Raw genomic sequence first — 23,316 nt, forward strand, 5'->3', positions numbered from 1 at the left:
AATTTTAAGAAAAAATTAACAAGAACAAATTTTAAAAAAATTAACGAGTAAAGCTTTGTATCAGAATATTAGTGGGTTTTATGAGTCATCTGGCTCGAACGCGTGACTTGAACCACTAGCGCGTGCCCGCGGAACAAGATCGGGACGACCCGGTCCACCCCAAGCCTCCGAGGCCGCGGCCGCCACGTCGATGCGGACTCTCGCTCCCCATAACAAAAACTAATCCAAAACGGAACCCACCCGACTAAGAAAAGGCGCCTCCAGACCAGAGTCACGAGACCCGACCAAAATCACGAACGAGAACGCCATATGCCAACGCGACGCGCGCCACCTCGGAAACCCGCCTTCCTTCCTTCTTGCACCGTAAGAAAGAAAGGGAACCCCAAACCGCGTCGTCGATCGGCAACGGCACCGCCCCTAGCCCAACCTATATCTTCACCACCACCTCGTCGTCGATCGCTTCATCGATCACACAACCCAATTCGGACGCAACAAGAAGCCAAAGGATCCACAGGAACGACCAGATCGAGGCGGCGATGGCGCGGCGGGGCACCGAGGCGTTCCCGGACCTGGGCGCGCACTGCGACAGGCAGGACTGCAACCAGCTCGACTTCCTGCCATTCCCCTGCGACGGCTGCGGCAAGGTCTTCTGCACGGAGCATCGGACGTACCGGGACCACGGCTGCGCTAAGGCCGCCGACCAGGGCCGCACCGTCGTCGTCTGCGAAGCCTGCGGCGACGCCATCGAGCGGCTGCCGGGGCAGGACGACAAAGGCATCCTGGAGGCCCACGCGCGGTCGCGCCGCTGCGACCCGGCCAGGAAGCGCAAGCTGCGGTGCCCCGCGCGGCGGTGCAAGGAGGCGCTCACGTTCTCCAACACCACCCAGTGCAAGGGGTGCGGCCAGAAGGTGTGCCTGAAGCATCGGTTCCCCGCGGACCACGACTGCGCTGGAGCGGGCAGCCAAGCCGCGTCGACGGCGGCCGCGAGGAGGGCAAGGGAGTGCGGCCGCGACGCGCAGAAGAAACAGGGCGGCGGGTGGGCGCTGCCGGTGTTCGTCAGGAACCTGAAGATATTCTGAAGCTTCGATTCACAGCTGTGGCGTATCGGCATATCGCAACCAGGCTTCCGGCGTGAAAAAAGATTTGTTCGTGAGTCGGGACGCAGAAATTTCATAGAAAATCGATTGTTTCTCACAATATTGGGAAAAAACTTGTGTTGGAGTCAATCTTTTAAGTGACAAATCATACATTTATTTATTGTTTTCTTTTGGGTAATTGCTCGTTGGCTTGAAATGCGGTTTGCGACATTTCCTTCAGGTCGATGTGATTGACTTCACATGTATTCTTATTTGAGATTGATTAGAGAGAGATTTCTTGTGTGTGAAAAGATGAGTACATAATCAACTTTGCCCACGTATCTCTTGATTTCTTCTGCGATAAAACAAGCGCATACTAAAAAATTGCAGAAAACAAAGGAGATCCAGAAATAGAAAATAGAGTATGGCACATACTTGCACACTCACCAAAAAAGATGAACAATTGAAATCACAAGTACAACCGGAGTCCACTTAGGCTATCTCCGGCAGCTACCTCAAATTTTTATCTTTAAAAATACTATTACAGTAATCTTTATTTTTTTTTTATCTCCAGTAGCTACCCCATTTCCTACCTCCTGCTCCTCTTTTTCTCTCTCCGGTCCCGCTGTCAGCCTCTGTAAACAGTACTTCTACAGTAACCCCGACCGCGTTTTCTTATTCCGGGCCCACTGGCAGACTATATGGACAGTACTGCTACAGTAGTTGCTACAGTGTTCTGGGCGCTACAGTAACTCCGCAAATATACAGTAACTCCGCAACATGTATTCTTATTTGAGATTGATTAGAGGGAGATTCTTGTGTGTGAAAAGATGAGTACATAATCAACTTAGAGGGAATTCTTTGTCTTCAAGTTGATATCTTAGGAGCTCTGTATGCCTAAGACAAAATTTCTCAAATTCGATGGTGAACATCGAAGAAATTTGGAAGAACAATACTGGAAATATTTTTGTATGCATAGATGCCTGAAAATTTGAACAATGGCTGCAAACTTATGAAGAACAAGACACCATTGACAGCTAACTACAGTTATAATTTTATTTTTGTAATGCAAATGCTGTAATGGAGTAAAACTATGTATTAACTAAAAAGCGAAATTGTATGCAAGTACATTATAGGACTATGTCAATTTCTGAAATTGACCCAGATACTATAATCAACTTTTGTAGTCTCCCAAAACTCTGATGATTCTTTCCGTCCCAAGCCACAAGTCCATATGCTCATGCCACATGCACCACCGCCCTGTGCCGCCGCCATCGTAGAGTCTGGTACAAAGGCCAATTCGCCTTCCCTGTCAACAATGTCAACGTGGACGGTCTCTGGCCAATCGTATAGCCTCGGGACAAAGATCTTGTTCTGCATCCACTTAATGTCGGTCTTCACCATCATCGTTGTGAGCGTGCCGGTGAACAATGCCCATCCCTCCAAACTCTTCACCTTCTCCCACTTCATCCTCTGTTAGTTGAGCTTGACGACGTGCACTGGTGAACCAAGGTGGCCCATGAGCACGGCCATGAGCTCGCCTTTATCGGACTCGAACAGGTAGCAGCCATCGCATTCAAAACCAAAGCCTTTGGGCTTGTTAAGAACCTGGGGTCCTTCCTCGTGCCGCCTGTCGTCATGCACCGCCAGCCTCCCGTCGACGCCCAACATGTAGAGCAAGCCGCGGTGGAGGACCGGGTTAGTTACCGGTGATGCTGTAAACTTTGGCTCCTCGGGGCCGAGCTCCGAGAATTTAAAACCGTACCACCCACCACCGTCGCTCCGAATGGCGCGGGCGATCTGGAGGATGCCCATTGCGTTGATGCCGAACATTCTCTTACCGTCGTCGTAGATGACGAAGTCGAACCAGTTGAACTCCAACGGGTATAAGTTGTAGATGACGCCGGTCGCGAGGTTGACATTAACGACCACTGTTTCATTTTTATCCGAACACTGGCACAGCGTCAGGTGGTGTCCGTTGGTGCAGCAGATCCTGGCGTTGGGGGTTTCTAACATGCTGGAGACCTGGAAATTCTTGTGGTAGTAGTGGCTGTAGTAGCGGAAGTTGTTGGAGCCGATGTCGTCGACGGAGTTTAGGAGCATCGGGGTGAGCCACGCCGGGTAGAACGGCGACACGGCGGAGTACCAGTGTGTCGGAGGGTGAACTCCTAAAGCAGGGATCCGGAGGGACCTCCTTTGAGATTAGGCCGGGTGGATGATTCTGAATCTGTTTGCGGGAGAAATAAATGGGCGTAAATGCGATGGCAGGTGGAATGGAATGCTCGAATGCAGAATGCAGTAAATGCACTGGAGGTTTTTAGACAGGTTCGGGCTGCACTGAGCGTAATACCCTACTCCTGTGTGGATGCTATAAATGCACTGAGAATGTCTCTCAGGGATGTTGCTGGTTACAAGAATGTTTGTCTATCCTAGAGCTTCGGGCTCCTTGTTCTTCAGTGGTCTCAGCTTCTGTGCTTGTACTGGGGTGCTCTTCTGTCTTCGGTCTTCGTTCCCGTCCGAGAGAGAGAGAGAGTCAGAGAGCTGGATCCGAGTCTGTCTTTGTCCGTGCCCACCGGCTCTCTTAAATACTCGCCGGCTGTAGCGTGCCCCTAAAGGGAGGGCACGAGTTCCAAGGCGTCATAAATGGAAAAGCAGTCATTATGGGCTGCTGCGCGAAGTGACGGCGGGGTTGAAAACGCGCCCCCCGCCCGGTCTCGGTCGTCATGATGGCGTTGGCAACGGGTGCCACGGAGAGGGCCCACCGGGCAGCCACAGAGCAGTCCGGCGTGCCCGCCCGGTCTTGTTTGCCTGACACAGCAGGGCGGCAGGTGGGGTGCCTTGGGACCCGTGCATTAAATGTCCCCACGTCCTCCTGCCAGAATGTGGCAGGGACTGACACCGAGCGTGGCTGGAGCAGTTGGAAGTGACAGGCTATGCGCCCTCTTAAATACGGCATCAGGCCTTTCATGGGCTGACACCTCACCGCTGGACCTCTGTGGGGGCCACCGGCGAAGGACTTCTTAGGCCGTCGGGGAACCGAGTGCTCCGGGATCGCTGTTCACAGCCCCGAGCACTCTCTCCCGGATATGCCCTTTCTTGGTCCTCGAGGAACCGAGTGCTCAGGGGCCACTGTTCACGGCCCCGAGCACTCTCTCCCGGAACTACCTTCTTTGGGTCCTCGAGGTACTCGGGTGCTCGGGGGCCACTGTTCGCAGCCCCGAGCACACCCTTCCCGGTACTCAGCTTTTCTGGTTGTCGGGGGACTTGGGTGCTCGGGGGCCACTGTTCATGACCCCGAGCACTCTCTTTCTGGCACTTGGTCTTCACAGATCATCGGGGAACTCGGGTACTCGGGGACCACTGTTCATGGCCCCGAGCGACCTCTCCCCGGACTTAGTCTTCTCGCACTTTGGGGAGATCATCCCCGCGGGAGGTCACCACGTGGCAACCTGCTGGTCTGACCTCGAGACTCGGGGACCCCTGGTTCCTGTGTCACCGACACAGTGCGTGCACGCGGTGGTGAACCTGGGGTGGCTCGACCACAGCAGCCGTTCCTGGATGATATTGAGTAGGACGGTCGGGAGGGACGACCAGTCCCGTTCCTGCGCCGCCGTCGACGACGTGTCCTCCATCGATCTCGTTTTCTCACTTTGCCAAGTCGACGAGTAGTCATGATCGACGTGCATGAGCGTGGTGTCCAGACGGTAGCGTCTTGTGCTGCTTTGCTTTTCTTTTCTTGCGTTGATCTGATCGCTTGGGAATCAGATCCGATCGGTTATACGATGCTACGAGTACGGCACGCGATCGGATTCGATTCAGCCACGAGTTCTTCCCGACCCCGTCTTTTCACATCCAGGTACATGCAGCAGGTGTTGTGTTCCCTTTGGACTCGTCATTGCTGCGATGGTCAGTTCTTTTTCTACGATGGTCAGTTCGGGGCGTCCATGTCTGCAGACGAGGTTGGTTTGAAGGAAAACTGCATCTATTTCATGAACCAAGATGATAAGGGGTTGTACGTCTACAATATGGAGCAGGGAACCACTACCTTGCACAACCTTAGCCTAGAAATTCCAGATTCTATGGAGCCCATACTTTTGATGCCTGCGACTTGAATCCGATGTATCGTCCAAGGATTACATTGTGGCTGTCGTGTTGTGCATGACAAGATTACACTAGGTGTACCAACTGTGATGGGTTATGTTGTTAGGTTTATTATGCGGATGGTCTGTCTTCTTTTTTATGCATACGACGCCTAATGTATGTAGGGTAGGTGCTTTTGATAGGGAGAGTTTCCCCACCCGATCTTACTTTAAAATTATGTAAAATCTAAATTTCGACTATGCATACGTTAGATTTTTGGTCGACACACTTCCAGGATTGTGATTGATTGGCTTCGAACTGAAGTGGATTACTATGGTGACAGAGACATCTATTTTTGTCACAACGTGCAGAGGACGAGTCACTTTCCACTCCCGTCTCTCTCCCTCTCTCATCTACCAGCCTGCTGCCCTATGCGTGTGGTGGTGGCTCATCGGAAGCCCGGATGTTGCATGCTCATATCGACAGGCTCGCTTAGGCGACGACCGGTACGTGCGGCGCAACAGACACTATATATATAAATACATACATACAGACACATCATTGACGCGATAGCGGATGCCAGATGGGCTGGATTAGTAATCGAGCCAAGCATCTGTCGCGCACTCCGGACACAATAACATGACAAGGCAGCGAAATCGTCTGGGTTTACGAACATACACGTCCGTGGACATAAGCTGTACTGTACTCGAACACAGTTTTTCAGGCGTGCCACAATTCAGAATTGGACTGGGATTCGAGTTCTTCTACCACTGTGTTTTACTCCTATAAATAAACAGGGAACGAACCCAATCGATCGGCTGTCGTCGCTAGTACAGGAAGGTGAACCCGACGCCAACAGAGCTTGGCGCTGAATATGGAAACAATAGAACAGCAAGATTCGCCGCCACTGCTAGATCCTAGTCTGGCTCCACTCATGCTGTTTGACGCCGGCCGCGACGGCGGTGAACCGGAGGAGGAAAACGGCGGGGCCAGGCTGGTGTACAGCATACCCAAGAGGCGGCTGCTGCTGGCCAGAGAGTTGGACCGCTTCATCGACGATGTTACCTGGATTACTCCGCAGGGATGGATGCTCATGCTGGACCCGGCAACGCGTACTGTGTCTCTGCTCGACCCCTTCACCTCGCGCAGGGTGCACCTGCCCCCAGACCTAGACAGCCTCGTCGCGAGCAGCGACAACACCAGATGCGTCATGTCGACTCACCGGCTGACGGACCCGGGCTGCATCATGCTAGTGATACATCTCACGGACCCGGTGTTGTGCTATTGTCGCCCCGGGGGTAGCTGGTGGTTTAGGCATGAGTATCGGCTTGAGCTGCTGGTCGTCGATGACTGCTTCGACCGCGACAGCATCATCGGTGCGGTGGTGAGGCTCACAGCGGTGGGGGGCAGGTTCTACACACATTGGGATGATAAGCTAGGGACCCTTGAGTTCTCGTCGGATCCGACATTGTCTTGCTCCCATGTCGTGGATAGGTGGATACCGGCGGGGTACTACTTGCGTGCTTTCCAGGTGGAGTCCTGCGGGGACTTGTTCAGGGTGCGGTTCTGCTATATGTAGCTCTGCGACGACCCGAGGATTTTGCATGTTGGAGTGCACAAGCTAGACAGGTCCAAGAGCGCCTAGGTGAAGACAACAATGCTCGGTAGCAACAGTGTGTTCTTCTTCTGCAATGGTCAGTTTGGGGTGTCCATGTCTGCAGACAAGGTTGGTTTGAAGGCAAACTGCATCTATTTCATGAACCAGGATGATAAGGGGTTGTACGTCTACAACATGGAGCAGGGAACCACTACCTTGCACAACCCTACCCTAGAAATTCCAGATTCTATGGAGCCCATACTTTTGATGCCTGCCACTTGAATCGGATGTATCGTCGAAGGATTACACTGTGGCTTCGTGTCGTATTATGCTGATGGTCTGTCTCCTCAAATGACGCCTAATGTATGAAGGGTAGGTGCTTTTGATAGGGAGAGTTTTCCCACCCTATCTTACTTTAAAATTACATAAAATCTAAATTTTGACTGTGCATACGTTAGATTTTTGGCTGGCACACTTCCAGGATTGTGATTGATTGGCTTCGAACCGAAGTGAATTACTATGGTGACAGAGACCATGTTTGTGTGCTCCTCGACAGATTCGTAGTCCTATGGTGAGTCCCCCCCTGAATTTCTACCTTAATCTATGCAGCTTGGCACATTGCTCCTAAGAAGTTCACTTGATTACTTCCTATACACCAAGCATAGAAGACTTCTCTTTCCATATCATCTTTATTTGGTTCACCACCAAGGTATAAACCGCAAATATCAAGTATATAAATTGTCCACTAAGCTTGTCTTGATCTTGCTCTTCCAACTTGGCATATTGAATATCTCAATTCAAATCATGTCTTCTTATGGAATCTAACTCCAACTCACTCTCAAGCACAAAGCACATGAGTTAATTCATAAAACCTAATTGACAACTTTATACCTTAAGTCACTTGATCTTCACAAGTAACTTATTAGCCTTCACTCTTATTATGACAATACATATGGACTAACAATATTGTTGAGAATTGTTAGTAGGTTGTTCTATAGGTGATGCATGGAGGAGAGATATGCATGAGCTCTAGGTAAATGGGGAAACTGAAAGTGCATCAACATGAATGAGCTCTTAGTGATGCTAGGTGATTCTCATGAGGAGAAAAAGAAGCTCAATAAGGATAATATGCATGAAGGCTAATAAGTTACTTGTGGAGATCAAGTAACTTAAGGTATAAAAGTTGTCAATTTATTTTTATAGACTAACCCATGTGCTTTATGCTTGAGAGTGAGTTGGGGTTAGGATCCATAAAAAGGTATGAGTTGAATTGAGATATTCTATATGCTAAGAGTGAAGAACAAGATTGTACTTCATATATGATAAAGTGAATTTATTGAATATGTCGAATACAAAGTGATTTTCTATGGCAAGACGGTAAAGGACAAGTAAGACTCGGCTATGATGGACCATCCAGTAGTGAAGGTCAAGCAAATAGCTTGGCGCTAAAGGACCAAGGCAGTGGTGAAGATCGAGTGAATGCTTTGTGCCTATACCGTGCGAGGTCATGTGAAACTACCGATGATTAACATCAATCACATGAAGAATCAAGAAGAGATAGAGTGACGATGATATAAAAGGTGGCAACCCTCTAAGTTTGAAGGAAAGAAACGGTACTTGAAGGTATTCGAAGGCTCAATGTGATTCAAACGTGTTTTATCTTTGAAATTGAGTATAGGTTTGCCGCACTATTAAGAGGGATGCAACTTGAGCTATTTATCATGTCTCAGTGCTCAAGAGTTTTCTAACCAACCCAAAGTGAGAGTTAGCTTAAAGAGCTCGGTGCGGAAAGTGTGGAAGTATTCGAATTTAGTTTTAGAGTGTTCCTAGTTTGATCCATTGTGTTTGAGGTTATGAATTCAGTTGGGATGCGTAGCCCTCTGAATAAGCTTTCCGTAGAATCCAAAATTGTCAAAATCGGATTTCGAGATCAAAATTTATCACAATTTTCAAAGGGCCAGCTGTGCTGAACTCGGATACTCCGGGTTGTCTGGAGTCCCAGGTTGAGGTTCCGAGCCGAGTGGTCTGATAGGGCCTTTTTGGTGAACCCGGATACTCCAGGTTCCGAGTACCCCAGGTGAGGTTTCGAGTTGGGATCTCGGTTTGGGCCTTTTTTGGTTTACCTAGAGACTCAACACAAAAAATGTTGTAATAGCTAGTTTTTAAGGGTTGGGTATAAATACCCCCTCACCCCTTTCCTTTGTGCAGCTGCTGGAGCACGGAAGAGAATACTTTTTAGAGCTAAAAGAACTCCCTCCCACTCCGATCTAGTGTGTGATTTGAGAAGAAAAGTGAGTTGGGTTGAGAGATTGAAAGATTGAGTGCAAGTGAGCTAAACTCTATTCTTGAGTACTTGAGTACGTCGGCAAGAGGTTCGTGAAACATTTGTTACTCTTGGAGGAGAAGCCTCCTAGTCGGCTAGACGTCACCGACGAGCTCCTGTGCTTGTGGTGAGTTGCGGGAAAGTCTGTGAAGGTCTATCTCACCTATGTAAGGGAAGAGATCAAGCAAGTGGATCGAGGAAAGCGGTTGAAAGAGACTCGGCTCTTTGGAGCTTCCTCAACGGAGACGTTGGATTCACGGTGGTGAATCCGAACTACGGGAAACAAATCTTTGTGTCTCCACTTCGGTTTGTTGTGCTTGTGTTCTTGCTCAATATTTATGCATATTGCTTGATCTACTTGTTCGTGTGAAATTGATTGTAGGTTCTTCGTGGATCTGCTTGGAATCATCATTTGGAACACACAACTTCATTTGGTTTGAGCTAAAACTCTTTAGTCGTTCTTTAATTTCAGTTTTGAGCTATTTCCCTGTTGAACCCGGAGGTTTCAGATTGAACCCAGATACACCGGAGTCTGTATAATCCGTTGCAAACACTCTGAACCCGGATACTCTGGGTTGACCTGGATACTCTGGTGAACAGTGTTTTCAGGATTTTTCAATTAATATTTTCTTGCATATCTTTTGCTAGATTTGAGTAATTTTTGTCACCATAGGATTGTAACATCTACACTTATTTAGGGTGATTGTGCACTAGTTGAGCCTACATATTTAGGATTTTCACTTGTGAAAAATCCGTTAGTTTATTTTCCGTTACAAATTTAGACCAACGGTAAAAGGAGATGATTTTTTGTAAAAACGCCTATTCACCCCCTCTAGGCAGCATCATTGTCGTTTGAATTGATATCGGAGTCAAGCCACTCTTTTCAGGCTTTACTGCCTATAGAATAAAGATGTCGACTAGCGGATCAGTGCACATAGAGCCACTCCTATTAGATGTTTCTAATTACTTCGAGTGGAATACTCGCATGCTTAATATCTTTAGGGCCATGCGTCCTCAAATAGAGTAAGTTGTAGATGTAAGCATTTCTCCTCCTAGTTACACCGTGCTAACACCCGAAGAGGGCAAGAAATGTATACATCACAATGCTCAAGCTATCAATGTTTTATTTAATACTTTGAGTATAGATGTGGTTGAATCCATCATACCGCTTGAAGACGCTCATCTCATTTGGGCCACTCTTAAAGAAAGATATACCAAGTCCAAATATGATGCAGAATAACTTCTTCCGGAGTCGTCATTTGAGAAATGCTCTACTTCATCATTACATCATGAAGAGCACCAAATGACTTCCTCCCTTGTCTAAGAGGATGTCACTTTATCATCCACCTCACCAATTGACAAATCCGAGCAAGGTAATGATATGGTGAGTGGAATTAGTAAGTGTTCAAATCTTCATTTGGACTTTGACAACACTAGTAGTAAAAATTCTATATCCACTAGTGTTGTTAACCCTTGTATATCATCTAGTACAAAAATACCTATTTATCATGATGATATGGTCAATTGTCCTCATTGTAATACATCTATTTCCATTAGTACTTGTAAGACTAACATTTTGAAAGAAATAGAGGTCTATGGGAGACAAAACCTAAGTGGAGAAGCTACAACAAAAATCAACAAGAAAGCTTCATCTAGGAGAAGATCAAAGACAAGTCAATCTTGCTACATTTTGTCACCAACACGGACATTATAGCATGGATTGTCCTCAACTTGAAAGTGAAGCATCTACTTCTCCAAGGTGTTCATCGCCTCACATCGATTCTCTATTGTGCCTTATGGCAAAAGGTTAAAAAAAATCGGTAAGTGAGATTAATAATGCTAATGCTAGTTTTAGTGCTAGTGATAGTGATGAGCTCGAGTTTGATCTTTTGAGCAAAAAGGATATGTCTAAAATGATCAAACTCATACACATAATACAAGGCCACGAGAAAAGCCATGAGAGGCAAGAGGAATTTTTCATTGAGAAAATTGAAGAGCTTAAGGACTTAAATATGAAATATGAAACACTTCAAGAATCCTATAATTCTTTATCTAATCTTTATGGGATCTTAAAGTTAAGCATATTTCTTTGATTGATAAATTAGATGCTATGCCTCTAGTGGATTTAGAAAAGTCATGTCCTAATTGCAATATTTTATCTAAAGACAAATCCAATATTTCTCCTATTGATGATGCTTGTGCTACTAACTCTAATTCTTATGTAGAATCTTTAGAGAAAGAAAATATTGAGCTAAAGGCTTGTCAGGACCTCGAACCCGGGTTCCCCTGTGCCTCCTGTATCAGTCCCTGGATCAAGTAGCTGATACGCACCGAATTCAACAGAATGATATCAAATACATACTTCAAATACAAATAAGTAAAATAAATACCTGAAAAGAGAAAAGATGGTCCAGTGGATAAGAATCCACAGCAGACCAGCCAGGCAGAAGAGCCTACAGCGCAGCGGAGCAAAACGACGATGCAACCCAATGCCACAGGCAACTCGAGTACGGACGTGACCTTAGACTTCTTCTCTTTAGCTTCATCTGGGTTGAGGATGATCTTCAACTCAACAATCTGAAAGCAACAAGACTGAGTACGAAAGGTACTCAACAAGTCTTATACTACTTCAAGGGGTTGATAGATGCATAATAGATAGTTCAAGGATAAGGTTTTATGGCATAGTTTTAAGTGTAAAGCAGGTTTTATGCAGGTATCTAGTTATATTCTCCACTGTTAACCTTTTAAAATAAATATAACAAAGCTTTTGAAAATAACTACAGGCTTCTTCTGTTGGTACTGAGTATCACCTCAAGTCCCCAACGTATTAGAAGGTAACCTGGTAACAAAGCTGTCAAAATAGTTTTAAAACCAAAACCAGGGTAACAAGTTGTATCTGGGGGTTTTTATCCTGGGAGGGGCTATACCTAACTCCGCAGTCCCTTTTATCACATCTGGTGTACCTCTAGTACCACATATCTTCTGGCGGATCGAGCCATGAACCTCATCACACGGACATCTAGTCCACACATTCACTCATCAAGACACACGCTCCCGAAGTCTAGTAAAAAAGGTTATGCCTTCGCATGTCCATGACCGTGGACACGGCTATTCGAATAGATTTACACTCTGCAGAGGTTGTACAGCTTACCCACATGATATGCTCAGCCTCCAACCGTTCCAAGCGGAGGAGCGAATCATACCGAGACTCTCCAACCACCTTTCCTGTCGGGCTTTTCCACGAGACACGCCAAGTCTCAGAGCTGCATGTTCTGAAGGCTAGCCTCCCTTTTTAAGCCTAAGCCGGTCCCTGAAACCTCCAAACAGCGGGACAGATAGACCCTTGGCTACTCGTTGCTCTCAGCCTCCTAATATGAGGCCCAACTTAGTCCGGTGAAGGAAAAGTCAAGTCCTGCCCATACAGGACGCATAGTTGCACGGGGTCGCTAAGGCATGGTGGTGAAATGACTCGGTCCTTAAGCGACCGGGCAAGGCATCTTCATGGGCAATAAATACCATAATGTAACTCAAGCCCCCAAGAGCATCCTCCCTAGAGGACCACTCTATCTGCCCGCGCCAAAACAGTTTTCACCCATTTTTACACATCACCATCCATGTCCCACATGGCATCAATGATTTTACGACTATCATGGAATTCACAACCATCAAGGAGGCATGGTATATGAGTTTTCATTGATAACTATAACTCTTGCCTCCGAAGAGGAGTGTTTTTAAAAAGCGACGTCTCTGAGGAGATGTATTCCATCCTATGCTTGCTAGATATCAAGGCGTTGTCTATAGTTAATATATTTAACAATAGGTATTCCTAGAGTGATATGTATTATGGATGATGACATGTATGGCATGACAGTGTTGATAGAATTAACTACTACAAGTAGTTTGAAAGAAAACAAAGTATATAACACATGCGATAATAAGTCCGGTTTTAGTTGATCATGTATATTATTTGAAAACCATAGGTTCAGTATGATCAAGGAGATAGGACTTGCCTTCTTGAAGGGTCGATTCACGATTGGTCTTATTGTTCGAGTTTCCCGGGGTTCTTCTTCATCGCTGGACCTTGTCTTCAGTTCCTTCCTCGCACTCTGGCTTAGAACCATGACTTCGAGCCTACGCAGATTAACGACAAAAAACGCACAATGACTAAGCAAATGAACACCAGAACAAAACCAATGAAATACCAAAGCGGAAGAAGAACGACGGAGAAAACGATGAAAGCTAAACCTAGCGGAAGACGATCGGTAACTCTAAGCAACATGAAGATAATACATAGAGAATAATGGGACAATCTACTGAAGCTAGGTTAAGCTGTTAACCTAGTTGTTTTACCAACTTAAGAGAAAGCCTAAACAAATCATGATTAACTAGGTGAATTTTTATTAGATTAACTGCCGGAAGGCGACAGCTAGAGATTTTACTTGTAGGTGAGTGCATGTGTACGGACATAAATGTATGTGTAATACTTACGTCTATATGTATGTGAGCATGTATTCATATATACGTAAGTATAACTCTAGAAAACTATATGTGCTTAAGTGTGGAGATTAAATATTCTAATCTATAGCACTAAATATGGTTATTTAGTGATTAATCTTAATTACTTAGTGTTGTTTAATTTCCACACTACTTAAGTTATATTTTATTTCTGTCATAAAAGCATACATGTAATTAATTAATTAGATTAATCTATCCTTTGAACATAATTAATTAATTAGCAAAAGGTTATTCAATTAATTAACTATTAACGTGTAAATTATTCTATCATATTTTATCAACATGTATTTATTTATTTAACCGCTACACCGGTTAACTTATCATTAAGTATACTAAGATTAATCCTATAGCTTAACGCATGAAATAACGATCCACTCCAATTAAATAAAAGCAATCTTTAGTTTATTCTAATTAACAGAAGGATTAATCTAAGATTAAGCTAGTTTATCACATGTGACATACTACGATCACAACTAAACAAAGTTATTGAATTATCTAACTAGGCTCTATTTAATAAAAGACTAAGTCGAATTCTAGGTTTAAACACCGCGACACGAATTAATACTGGATGAGAAAATAAACAAACTCTAAAATTTACAAGATTTGGCATGGAGATAGATTATGATTTTAGAGGAATATCGGTGAAAGAATCGCCAAAATCGGAGTTAAAACGGAGGAGATATGGCTATCGAAAGATTTACCGAAAAAGGAAAATCCTGGAAATTAAAAAGGAGCACTGTTTTATGGACTTGGTCTATGGGATGTGGACCGGACGGGGATGGTGAGTGGAGTCCACCGTGGACCAGAGTTGGTGAACTCGGTTCATGGTCCGTGGGCCGGTGTTGGGCGCGGGTGTGCGGTCCACCGTGGACCGTGGCGGTGGACCAACCCATGGGCCCACCTGTCCGTGTGAGAGAGGGGGGCTAAAGGTATAAGGCTTGGCCTTTTCCCGTGTGGCTCACAGAGAGAGGCGGAGGAGACCGGATAGAGAGGAGGAGGCGCCGGCGGAAGGGAGTCCGGCTGGAGGGAGAAGCAGCGGCGCGGCCAGAGGGGAGAAAAGGGGTGACCGACCGGGGTTGGTGCAAGAGGAGGCGCGCCAGGAGGGCGAGCTCGGCGGCGGAGTGCACGATGCGATGCGCGCGGGACGGTGCGGCCGAGGGCGCGAGCGGCGCAGCGCGGCTGCTCGAGTTGGGCGACGATGGGAGATGAAGGCCGGCGGAGTGGGATGGAATCGGCGGCCGAAGAGAAGGAGCCGGAGAGGGGTGAGCCGAGGGTGCTTGTGAAGGTGACTCTGGGCGGTGGGGCCAGAGAGAGGAGGCCGGGCACGTCGTGCACGACGGCTCAACACGGCGCGGGCCGAGCGGCAGCGTGGAGGCATGTGTGCGAGCGCAGAGGGTGGCGCGCGGGGAAGGAGGAAGAAGGGCCGGGGAAGACGGTGGCGGCCAGAGAATGCGCACACACCAGCGAATCAAGACGGTGTTTAGTCTCTTTGTGAAATAAATATCCTCAAGGATGTCAATAAGAATTGGGATTCGAAACTTGGCTATTTATTTGAAAAGCTATCTAATTGTTTAAAGAGTTAATGTCATTCTATGAAGGTAACATTCTATCACAATACCTTAAATTCATATTCTTGTTTATTGTGTTAGATTTTTGTTCTACACAATTTCCTGGAGTGCTCCAAAACTCAGAGGTTTCGGGTCAGGTTAGAATATCCGAGTGCTCTAGAACTCAGAGGTTCCGGGTCAGGCCGGAATATCCGAGTGCTCCAGAACTCGAAAGTTTTGGGTTATATCTGAAAACTCCAGATCCTAAAAGTTTCTAGCTCTTTGCATGTGTAGGTTGTGTATATATGCTTGTTTAGAGCTTGTGTAGCATGTATAAACCTTATTGTAATCTTATCATGTCTATATTTTCATATCCATATATGTCTTGATTGTTTGCTAAGTGTGATATGAATTTATTTCTTATGCATCTAGCTTTCCTTGCTAACTAGTATATGTAATTCATATAACTAGTATGTGTAGGATGGATTGCACATTCATATGTTGATTGTGGTTTTGGAGCCTTATTTGATTTTATCTGTCTTATTGAATTCTATTTTGGCTCTCTTGGAGAAATTAATGAAATATCACATTATGGGAGAATATTATGCTTTGTGCATCTTAAATACTCATAAAGTGTGAATATTTGAGCAATATGACTTAGAATTGATATCATTGCATATCTAGTTTCTATGTGGTATGTCAAGCTCATATAAAGCTCAATTTTGCAAGAATCCATTAATTAATCCATATTTGATCTTAAATTCAAACTTGAGATTCTTGGTACTTCTTCAGTGATCTTTTTAATATCAAGATTTTAATTTGAATTATTTCTCATTCGGATGAAATCAACTTTAGTTTTTATGTGTTTCTTGTAATAGTTGACTTTGTAAAGAATGTGTTTGAATCATGATGTTTAATTTCTAAATTCTTTGTTCTCATGCTTTTTGAAAGAAAGTTGATCATGCTTTGTTGCAATTATAGACTTGTGAAATCTCCATATACCATTATTGTCTTACAATTGGTAGTAATATAAGTGGTAATCTTTGTTGATCATCTTTATTTCAATTTTTACTTCTTTGCGACTTCTTTATTTATGAAGGATTTCATCTAACTCCTATGTTAGGAATATTGGTTTTATTGGTTTCTTCAAGAAAACTTTCCTCTTAGAGTTTATAGAAGCTTGTTATCTCAATGCTTGTACCATGTTCAATATACTCACTTGAGATAAGTTTTTGAGCATGTTTGGAACTTTTTCAAGTCTCTATATGCTCAATCTTCACTTAGTTTATTTGTTGAACTTTGTGAATACTTTGTGAATGATCGTTTGTTGATCTTTTGATCTTAGATATAATTTGGACAACTTTTTGATATTTGTCTTTTATTTGGTATCTTCAAGTCTCATATGTCATTTTTGTTCAAATTATATCTTTATCGGATCTTGAAAGTGACGAGCATGCTTGTTTAACCTAAATGTTAAAATATATAACATGTTTGCTTTATTTGATCATATATTTAGAGTAAGCCTCTCTCGAGTGCTTTTATTGTCTAAAAGGTGTGTAGAGCTTTTATTTGATTTTAATTGGTATATACCTTTATTATGTATATATTTTTAATTGGTATCTATATATTAGTATGAATTTTAATTGTTATCATTTCCATGTCATATCAATATAAACAAGTTTATGGGACAGTTTGCTCTATATGGTGAGTGTTGCTAACCTCTTCGGACTTAATGAGTTTGGGACAAAATTGTACTTGAATGAGTTTAGGTACAATGAAGATGCATTGGATGCTTGAATTAATAATAATGAAGGTCCCTTCAAGTAGAAGATCATTTCAATTGGAATTTATGAATATGATCTTTACCTTTCAATTGATATATATAAAGAAGATCATCTTCTTCAACTTCAATTGGAATAAAAAAAAGAATCATATCAAAATAATGCCAAGCAAGAATGAACAAGTTACCGAGATGAATAAACTACTGAGATTAAGTAAGTTGTTCTTAATTCATGCATTTAATTTCAAAGATTTAATCTTATATAGATTGCACCATAGCATGAAAATGACTTACAAAAATTTGTTTTTCATGAAAATGTTTAAAAACCTCTATATTGCAAATATAAGTAATTTGAAGTAGCATATTTTTGTAAGATCTCTATAATCATGTTTATGATTCATCCAATCCCAAATATGCAAAAGAATCCATATCAAATATTTGAGTTGCTCATATATGCAATATTGATAAAAAAAATTAGTCCGGTTTGATTGGCTCTATTGAACATATATGCTTACGAGATATTCGTTATAATGTCAACTATTTTGCTATGTTCAATTTTGAGCCTAGTTTTGTGTTCTTATACTTTGATTTTTAATTGGTATCTTTTGTAGGTATCTAATTGATATCTTTTGAAGTTTAAATTGGTATTTCTTTTTGAAATCTTATTTGACATCTCTTTAAACCCCTTTGACCTTTTATATAGCTTGATTTCCTCACATGAGTCATAATTAGATAAGTGTATTTGGTTTAACTCAAATTATAAGAAATACACATATCATGAGAAACTTACACTATACATGGTCTTGCACTAGTTTTCGATGATTCCTTTTGTGGAATAGAGCTAGCGTGTTTTGAAAATTTTTCTCTTTTGGAGAGTCCTCTATAATTCTTACCAATTTGACGTCAATTAGGGGAGAATTCATTTTGATGTTTCTATTTTGGCATTGATGTCAATTGATGAAGAATTTGGACTAGATATTATATTTTGTAAGAGGGTTTTGCTTATGGGGGAGAATTATTTGCTCATGGAGGAGAATTTGTAATCTCTTATGTTTCAAAAGCAAATACATGAAACCTTTTTGAGAAAGTTTTGTTTTGCATGAGCATATTCATTTTTCATCTTGATATATACTTGGTCATGCTTGCTTCATATGTATAAAAGAAACTTCGTCCGAAATTTGAGATAAATAATATATGCAATGATATTCAAGATTCATTCACATATGCATAGATTGTGGGGGAGTTCGCTTTAGACATGTTTAGTTCTACAGCATCAAAACCTTTGTAGTGTTTGATGCTAGTAAAACTAGTTTTGGTAACCACAAATATCTTTGTGATGTTTGATGTTTCTAAAATTTATCATTTGTATACATTCATCTTCGAATTATATGTGTACTTAGAACTTTAAATTTTTCAAATATAATCATCTAGAGATATTGTCATCAACTACCAAAATGGAGGAAATTAAAAGGGTATCTAGCCCTGATGTGTGGTTTTTGTAATTAATAACAATACCTATGAACTAACAACATTATTGAGAATTGTTAGTAGGTTGTTCTATATGTGATGCATAGAGGAGAGATATGCATGAGCTCTAGGTAAATAGGGAAATTTAAACAGTATTCGTGTCAACCTTTTTTGGTTTACCCGGAGACTCCGGGTTGACCCAGATACTCCGAGTTAGCACAAAAAAATGCTATAACGGTTAGTTTTTAGGGGTTGGGTATAAATACCCCCTCACCCCCCCTCCTTTGTGCAGCTACTGGAGCACGAAAGAGAACACTTTTAGAGCCAAAAGAACTCTCTCCCACTGACATAGTGTGTGATTTCAAAAGAAAAGTGAGTTGGGTAGAGAGATTGAAAGATTGAGTGCAACTGAGTTAAACTCTATTCTTGAGCACTTGAGTCATCAGCAAGAAGTTCATGAAACATTTGTTACTCATGGAGGTGAAGCCTTCTAGTCAGCTAGGCGTCGCTGGCGAGCTCCCGTGCTTGTGGTGAGCCACGGAAAAGTTTGTGAAGGTCTATTTTCACCTCCATAAGGGAAGAGATCAAGCTAGTAGATCGAGGAAAGCGGTAGAAAAAGACCCGACTCTTTGGACCTTCAACAGAGACATAGGATTCACGGTGGTGAATTTGAACTTCGCGAAACAAATCTTTATGTCTCCACTTTGGTTTGTTGTGCTTGTGTTCTTGCTTAATATTTATACATATTGCTCGATCTACTTGTTCGTATGAAATTGATTGTAGGTTCTTTATGGATCTACTTAGAATCATCACTTAGAACACGCGACTTCATTCGGTTTGAGCTAGAACTCTTTAGCCGTTCTTTAATTTCAGTTTCGAGCTATTTCCCTGTTGAACACGGAGGTTCCGGATTGAACCCGGATACTCCGGATTCTATATAATCCGTTGCAAACACTCTGAACCCGGATACTCTGGTTGACCCAGATACTCCGATGAACAGTATTTTCAGGATTTTTCAATTAATATTTTCTTGCATATCTTGTGCTAGATTTGAGTAATTTTTATCACCCTAGAATTGTAACATCCACAATTATTTAGGGTGATTGTGCACTAGTTGAGCCTAGCATATTTAGGATTTTCACTTGTGAAAAATCCGTTAGTTTATTTTCCACTGCAAGTTTAGACCAACAGTAAAATGACACGATTTTTTTTTGTAAAAACGCATATTCACCCTCTTTATGTGACATCATTGTCCTTTCACACGCCTTTAGGTGTATCTAGAGTGCTCCGGGAGTAGCCCTAGTGGGCCTCCACACCTATAGGTGCATGTTCAAATGGTCGGGGCTCAATTAGAAAAGGTTGTCATGAGTATTCCCTCGTGTGTACTTTAGCGGTTAGCATAAGCCAAATGGTCATCGTGTCATGTGGGTAAAGATGTACCCCCTGCATAGTATAAGATCAATTCGAATTGCCGCGCTCTCGGTTATGAGCATGCTTCTGTCTATTTGCATCAATCGTAGAGTTTGATATTGGGATGATTTCATGGTATGTTGGGGATGGATGATGATGTTGATGACTTGTTGAGATGGTTCTAATGATAGATGTGCTATGTCAATGATTTCAGGATAGAAGGTTGCTTATGGTTAGGTGTAAATACTCACATCTTAAGTGAGTACTTTCGTACTCACGCTGCTTTGTTTTTCAGGTGAGAAAGAGTTAGTATTCGGTTACTTCACGCCCGTTGACATTGGCGACATGCAAGAGTAGGGCTATCTACTCAGGAGATGTCTTTTGGGGTGGTGCTTATGGGCACACAACACTACCATCTTTTGTCGTTCAAGTGTTTTTCCGCTGCGTAGTGATTCTAACCCACTGGGAGATGAAACTGTCTTTTATCCTCCTATTTTGTTATGTAAATTATTATGAAATTGTAATCACTTGAATATTTGTAATCTAATTTTATTACTCGCTCTTTATTATATCTTGATATGGTGAATCATGTTGTAAAGGTATGTGTACTGGTCTTGGGTATAAAACACATACCGGGACTACCGAAATTAGATTCTTGTTAAGCATCATGGTCGTGATTGTATAAATGATTGCCCTAATAATTAAGTAGAATAAAATTTGGACGGTTTCCCACAACTCTGGATCTGAGATATGGGTGAGTTGGGGACAGGCAGTCGACTTGGGGCTGGCAGCTAGGGTTGGAACTGGGGTGGGCGCTAGCGGCTAGGGTTGGGACTGCAGATTATATAAAAAATAGGAAGTGAGCTCATGAAAGGACAATGATATCACCTAGAGGGGGTGAATAGGCATTTTTATAAAAATTTGTCCCCTTTTACCGTTGGTCTAAACTTGCTACGAAAAAAAAACTAACAGATTTTTTACAAGTAAAAATCCTAAATGTGCTAGGCTTAACTAGTACACAATCACCCTAAATAAGTGCGGAGGTTACAATCCTAGGGTGACAAAGATTACTCAAACCTAGCAAAAGATATGCAAAAAATATTAATTGAAAACCCCTAAAAACACTGTTCATCGAAGTATCCGGGTTGAAACCGGAACCTCCGGGTTCAACAAAGAGTGATCTCGAAATAGAGATTAAACAAGATCTAAAGGTTTCTAGCTCAAACCAAGTGAAGTCGTATGTTCCAAGTGACGATTTCAAGCCTCTCTTCTGGTTCCTTGCCATCGTGATCACTTCGAAGCTTGAGCCACCAAGCCAAGAGTCTCCGCGTCCCCGCATAATCGCTTTGCCGCTGCTCCACACAAGGTTGGGGTCAACAAGCTTGCCAGCGAGTCACCATGACTCCAAGGTGCTGGCCTACCACTTGGTACAAGGTTGGATCACTTCATGATCCACTCTCTAGGCAGTAATCACCTAGCAACACTATCTAATGGTGTGCTTAATCACCTTGAATGATCACTTTAAGCACTTTGGTGGCTTGAATATCTTCTTAGGTGTACATAAACTTCACTGGACTCCAGCAGCATGCCACACCTTCAATGACTAAATGGAGGGGTATTTATAGCCTCAAAACCACACACTAGACGTTAACGCAACGACTCTGAAAAGTCGTTAACACCGGATGATCCAGTGAGAATAGCAGTACTAACAATGGATTATCCAGTGAGTACACTCTCACAAACTAGCTGTTGGAACCTCACTCAAGCCTCTGTGAACACCAGACACACCGGTGTATACTTCATCTCCATCACTGGACTATACCGTGAGTTTTCCTTAGCCATTCGAGCCTTTCCTTCTTGTAAATTGCTCAGATGTATGTATCCAGTGCTCATCACTTCCTCACCGGTGAGTTCTCTCCTTTTGTCAACTTTGGTATTCCTAGATGTCTTGCTTGTTGCTACAATCTCCTCGCATATTCATCTCGCTTTCATCTTACTTTGGTTGTCAAACTTCTCCCCCTTTGTGAATAATCTTCTAAAAAGGACTATAAATACATGTTGAACTCAATGGAAAGACATTATAGCACATGGAAGAGAGCTTTACAAATCATGATCCAATAAAAGAACACTAATTATATGGATATCATTACAAATGAATGATCCCAATTTTAGGCTATGAAAACACATGGATCATAATTTATGAAACTCACATATATAGTCTAAACTCCCCCTATATGGGTGCATATATATGATGAGAAAGAAATATATGCACAACTAGACATATATCAAGATAGGAAGTTTAAGCTATATTATACATGGAGGTAGCTTAAATGAATAATTTTTTTGACAATGATACCAATTGAAGCATTTAAGCATTGCATACCTTCATAGACATGTTGATTACTCCATGAGACTAGTGCCATGAAAAGAACCTACAACTAATAAACCATGTAGGTTGCTAATGGGTTAGAAATAAACACAAGCAACCTACCATATGAAAACCTACACTGGCCATTGCAATAAATTGAAATAAGCATATGCAATCCTAGACGAGACAAATAAGCTAGAAGAAAAAAAAAGCATGAACATAAGTCTAGCTACCATTTAACTCTGTTACCTTTGGATGAGGATTTGAGTATGTGATGATCATGATCTTCATCAATGTGCTCATCTTCTATATTTGGCTTTTTTGCTTGAATCTTCACTTCATTTTGTAAGCTAAGCCTCCAAATCCCCAAGTTGACTTGTGCTTCAAGTCTTCTTTGGAATCCAAACTTATTGGGGTCCCTTCATATTGATGATGAATTCCTTGGGCACCAAAATGGGTTGGTTCTACCTCCGGTCCTTTCTCCCAATCATGTGTGTAACCACCTTGACATTGTCTTTCTTCTTGAGTTTGTAGTGGTTGCTCTTGGTCTTCATCTTGTAGTTAGGCTTAGTATAGAGGTTGAAGATCTTGTTGAGGAGGTTTTTATATTCTTTTCTTCTCTTTGGTCTCCTTCTTCACTTGTTTGCATTAGAAGGACTTGTGACCTTCTTGATGGCAATTGAAGCATATCACCGTGGACCCCTCCGCAAGCTTTTTCACCATGAAAGCACAGTTATTTTGAGGAGGTTGGACACGTTCTTTGCCCTTTAATCTTGTCAAGTCCTTTTGAGCTTTTTGACTTCTTGCTTAAGCTCATCATTCTCTTGTGCAATTAGGTTATCAGATGATTCTACAACAACATTCTCAACACAAATCTCATTACAAAGCGGTGAGCATGATATATCAATTAAATGATTGCACCATCGAATGACCCTAAGTTGTATTTTCAATTGGACAATGTGTGGGTGCACGTTGCGGGGGTATCATCTGTGCTTCGCCATTACCTGAGTATATGGGCGATTGGCGCAATCCTTGGTGCTTCGCATGAAGTTAATATGCAATGCTTAAGGAGGCGGGGAATAGTTCATCTCCATATAGCAATCATGGATGCAAGTTTAAGTCCTCTCAGGTCGGATGTTATCTTCGGTATTGA

At 42.9% G+C, this 23,316-nt stretch overlaps 2 protein-coding genes and 1 pseudogene across 2 annotated transcripts; 2 read left to right on the forward strand and 1 right to left on the reverse strand.

Moving 5' to 3' along the window:
* Nucleotides 1–254: 254 nt before the first annotated feature.
* LOC133902470 (zinc finger AN1 domain-containing stress-associated protein 17-like) lies at nucleotides 255–1,275 on the forward strand. Its single transcript, XM_062344070.1, has one exon. It carries the CDS (start codon nucleotides 537–539, stop codon nucleotides 1,077–1,079), a length of 543 nt encoding a protein of 180 aa, XP_062200054.1. The 5' UTR covers nucleotides 255–536; the 3' UTR covers nucleotides 1,080–1,275.
* A 944-nt stretch (nucleotides 1,276–2,219) lies between these two features.
* Nucleotides 2,220–4,708, reverse strand: LOC133901445 (uncharacterized; annotated as a pseudogene).
* A 1,322-nt stretch (nucleotides 4,709–6,030) lies between these two features.
* Nucleotides 6,031–7,035, forward strand: LOC133901446 (uncharacterized). Its single transcript, XM_062342816.1, has 2 exons — nucleotides 6,031–6,714; nucleotides 6,856–7,035. Exons 1-2 carry the CDS (start codon nucleotides 6,031–6,033, stop codon nucleotides 7,033–7,035), a joined length of 864 nt encoding a protein of 287 aa, XP_062198800.1.
* The last annotated feature ends 16,281 nt before the right edge of the window (nucleotides 7,036–23,316 follow it).

Source organism: Phragmites australis, chromosome 20 (genome assembly GCF_958298935.1).
Source record: "Phragmites australis chromosome 20, lpPhrAust1.1, whole genome shotgun sequence".
Taxonomy (NCBI): Eukaryota; Viridiplantae; Streptophyta; class Magnoliopsida; order Poales; family Poaceae; genus Phragmites; species Phragmites australis.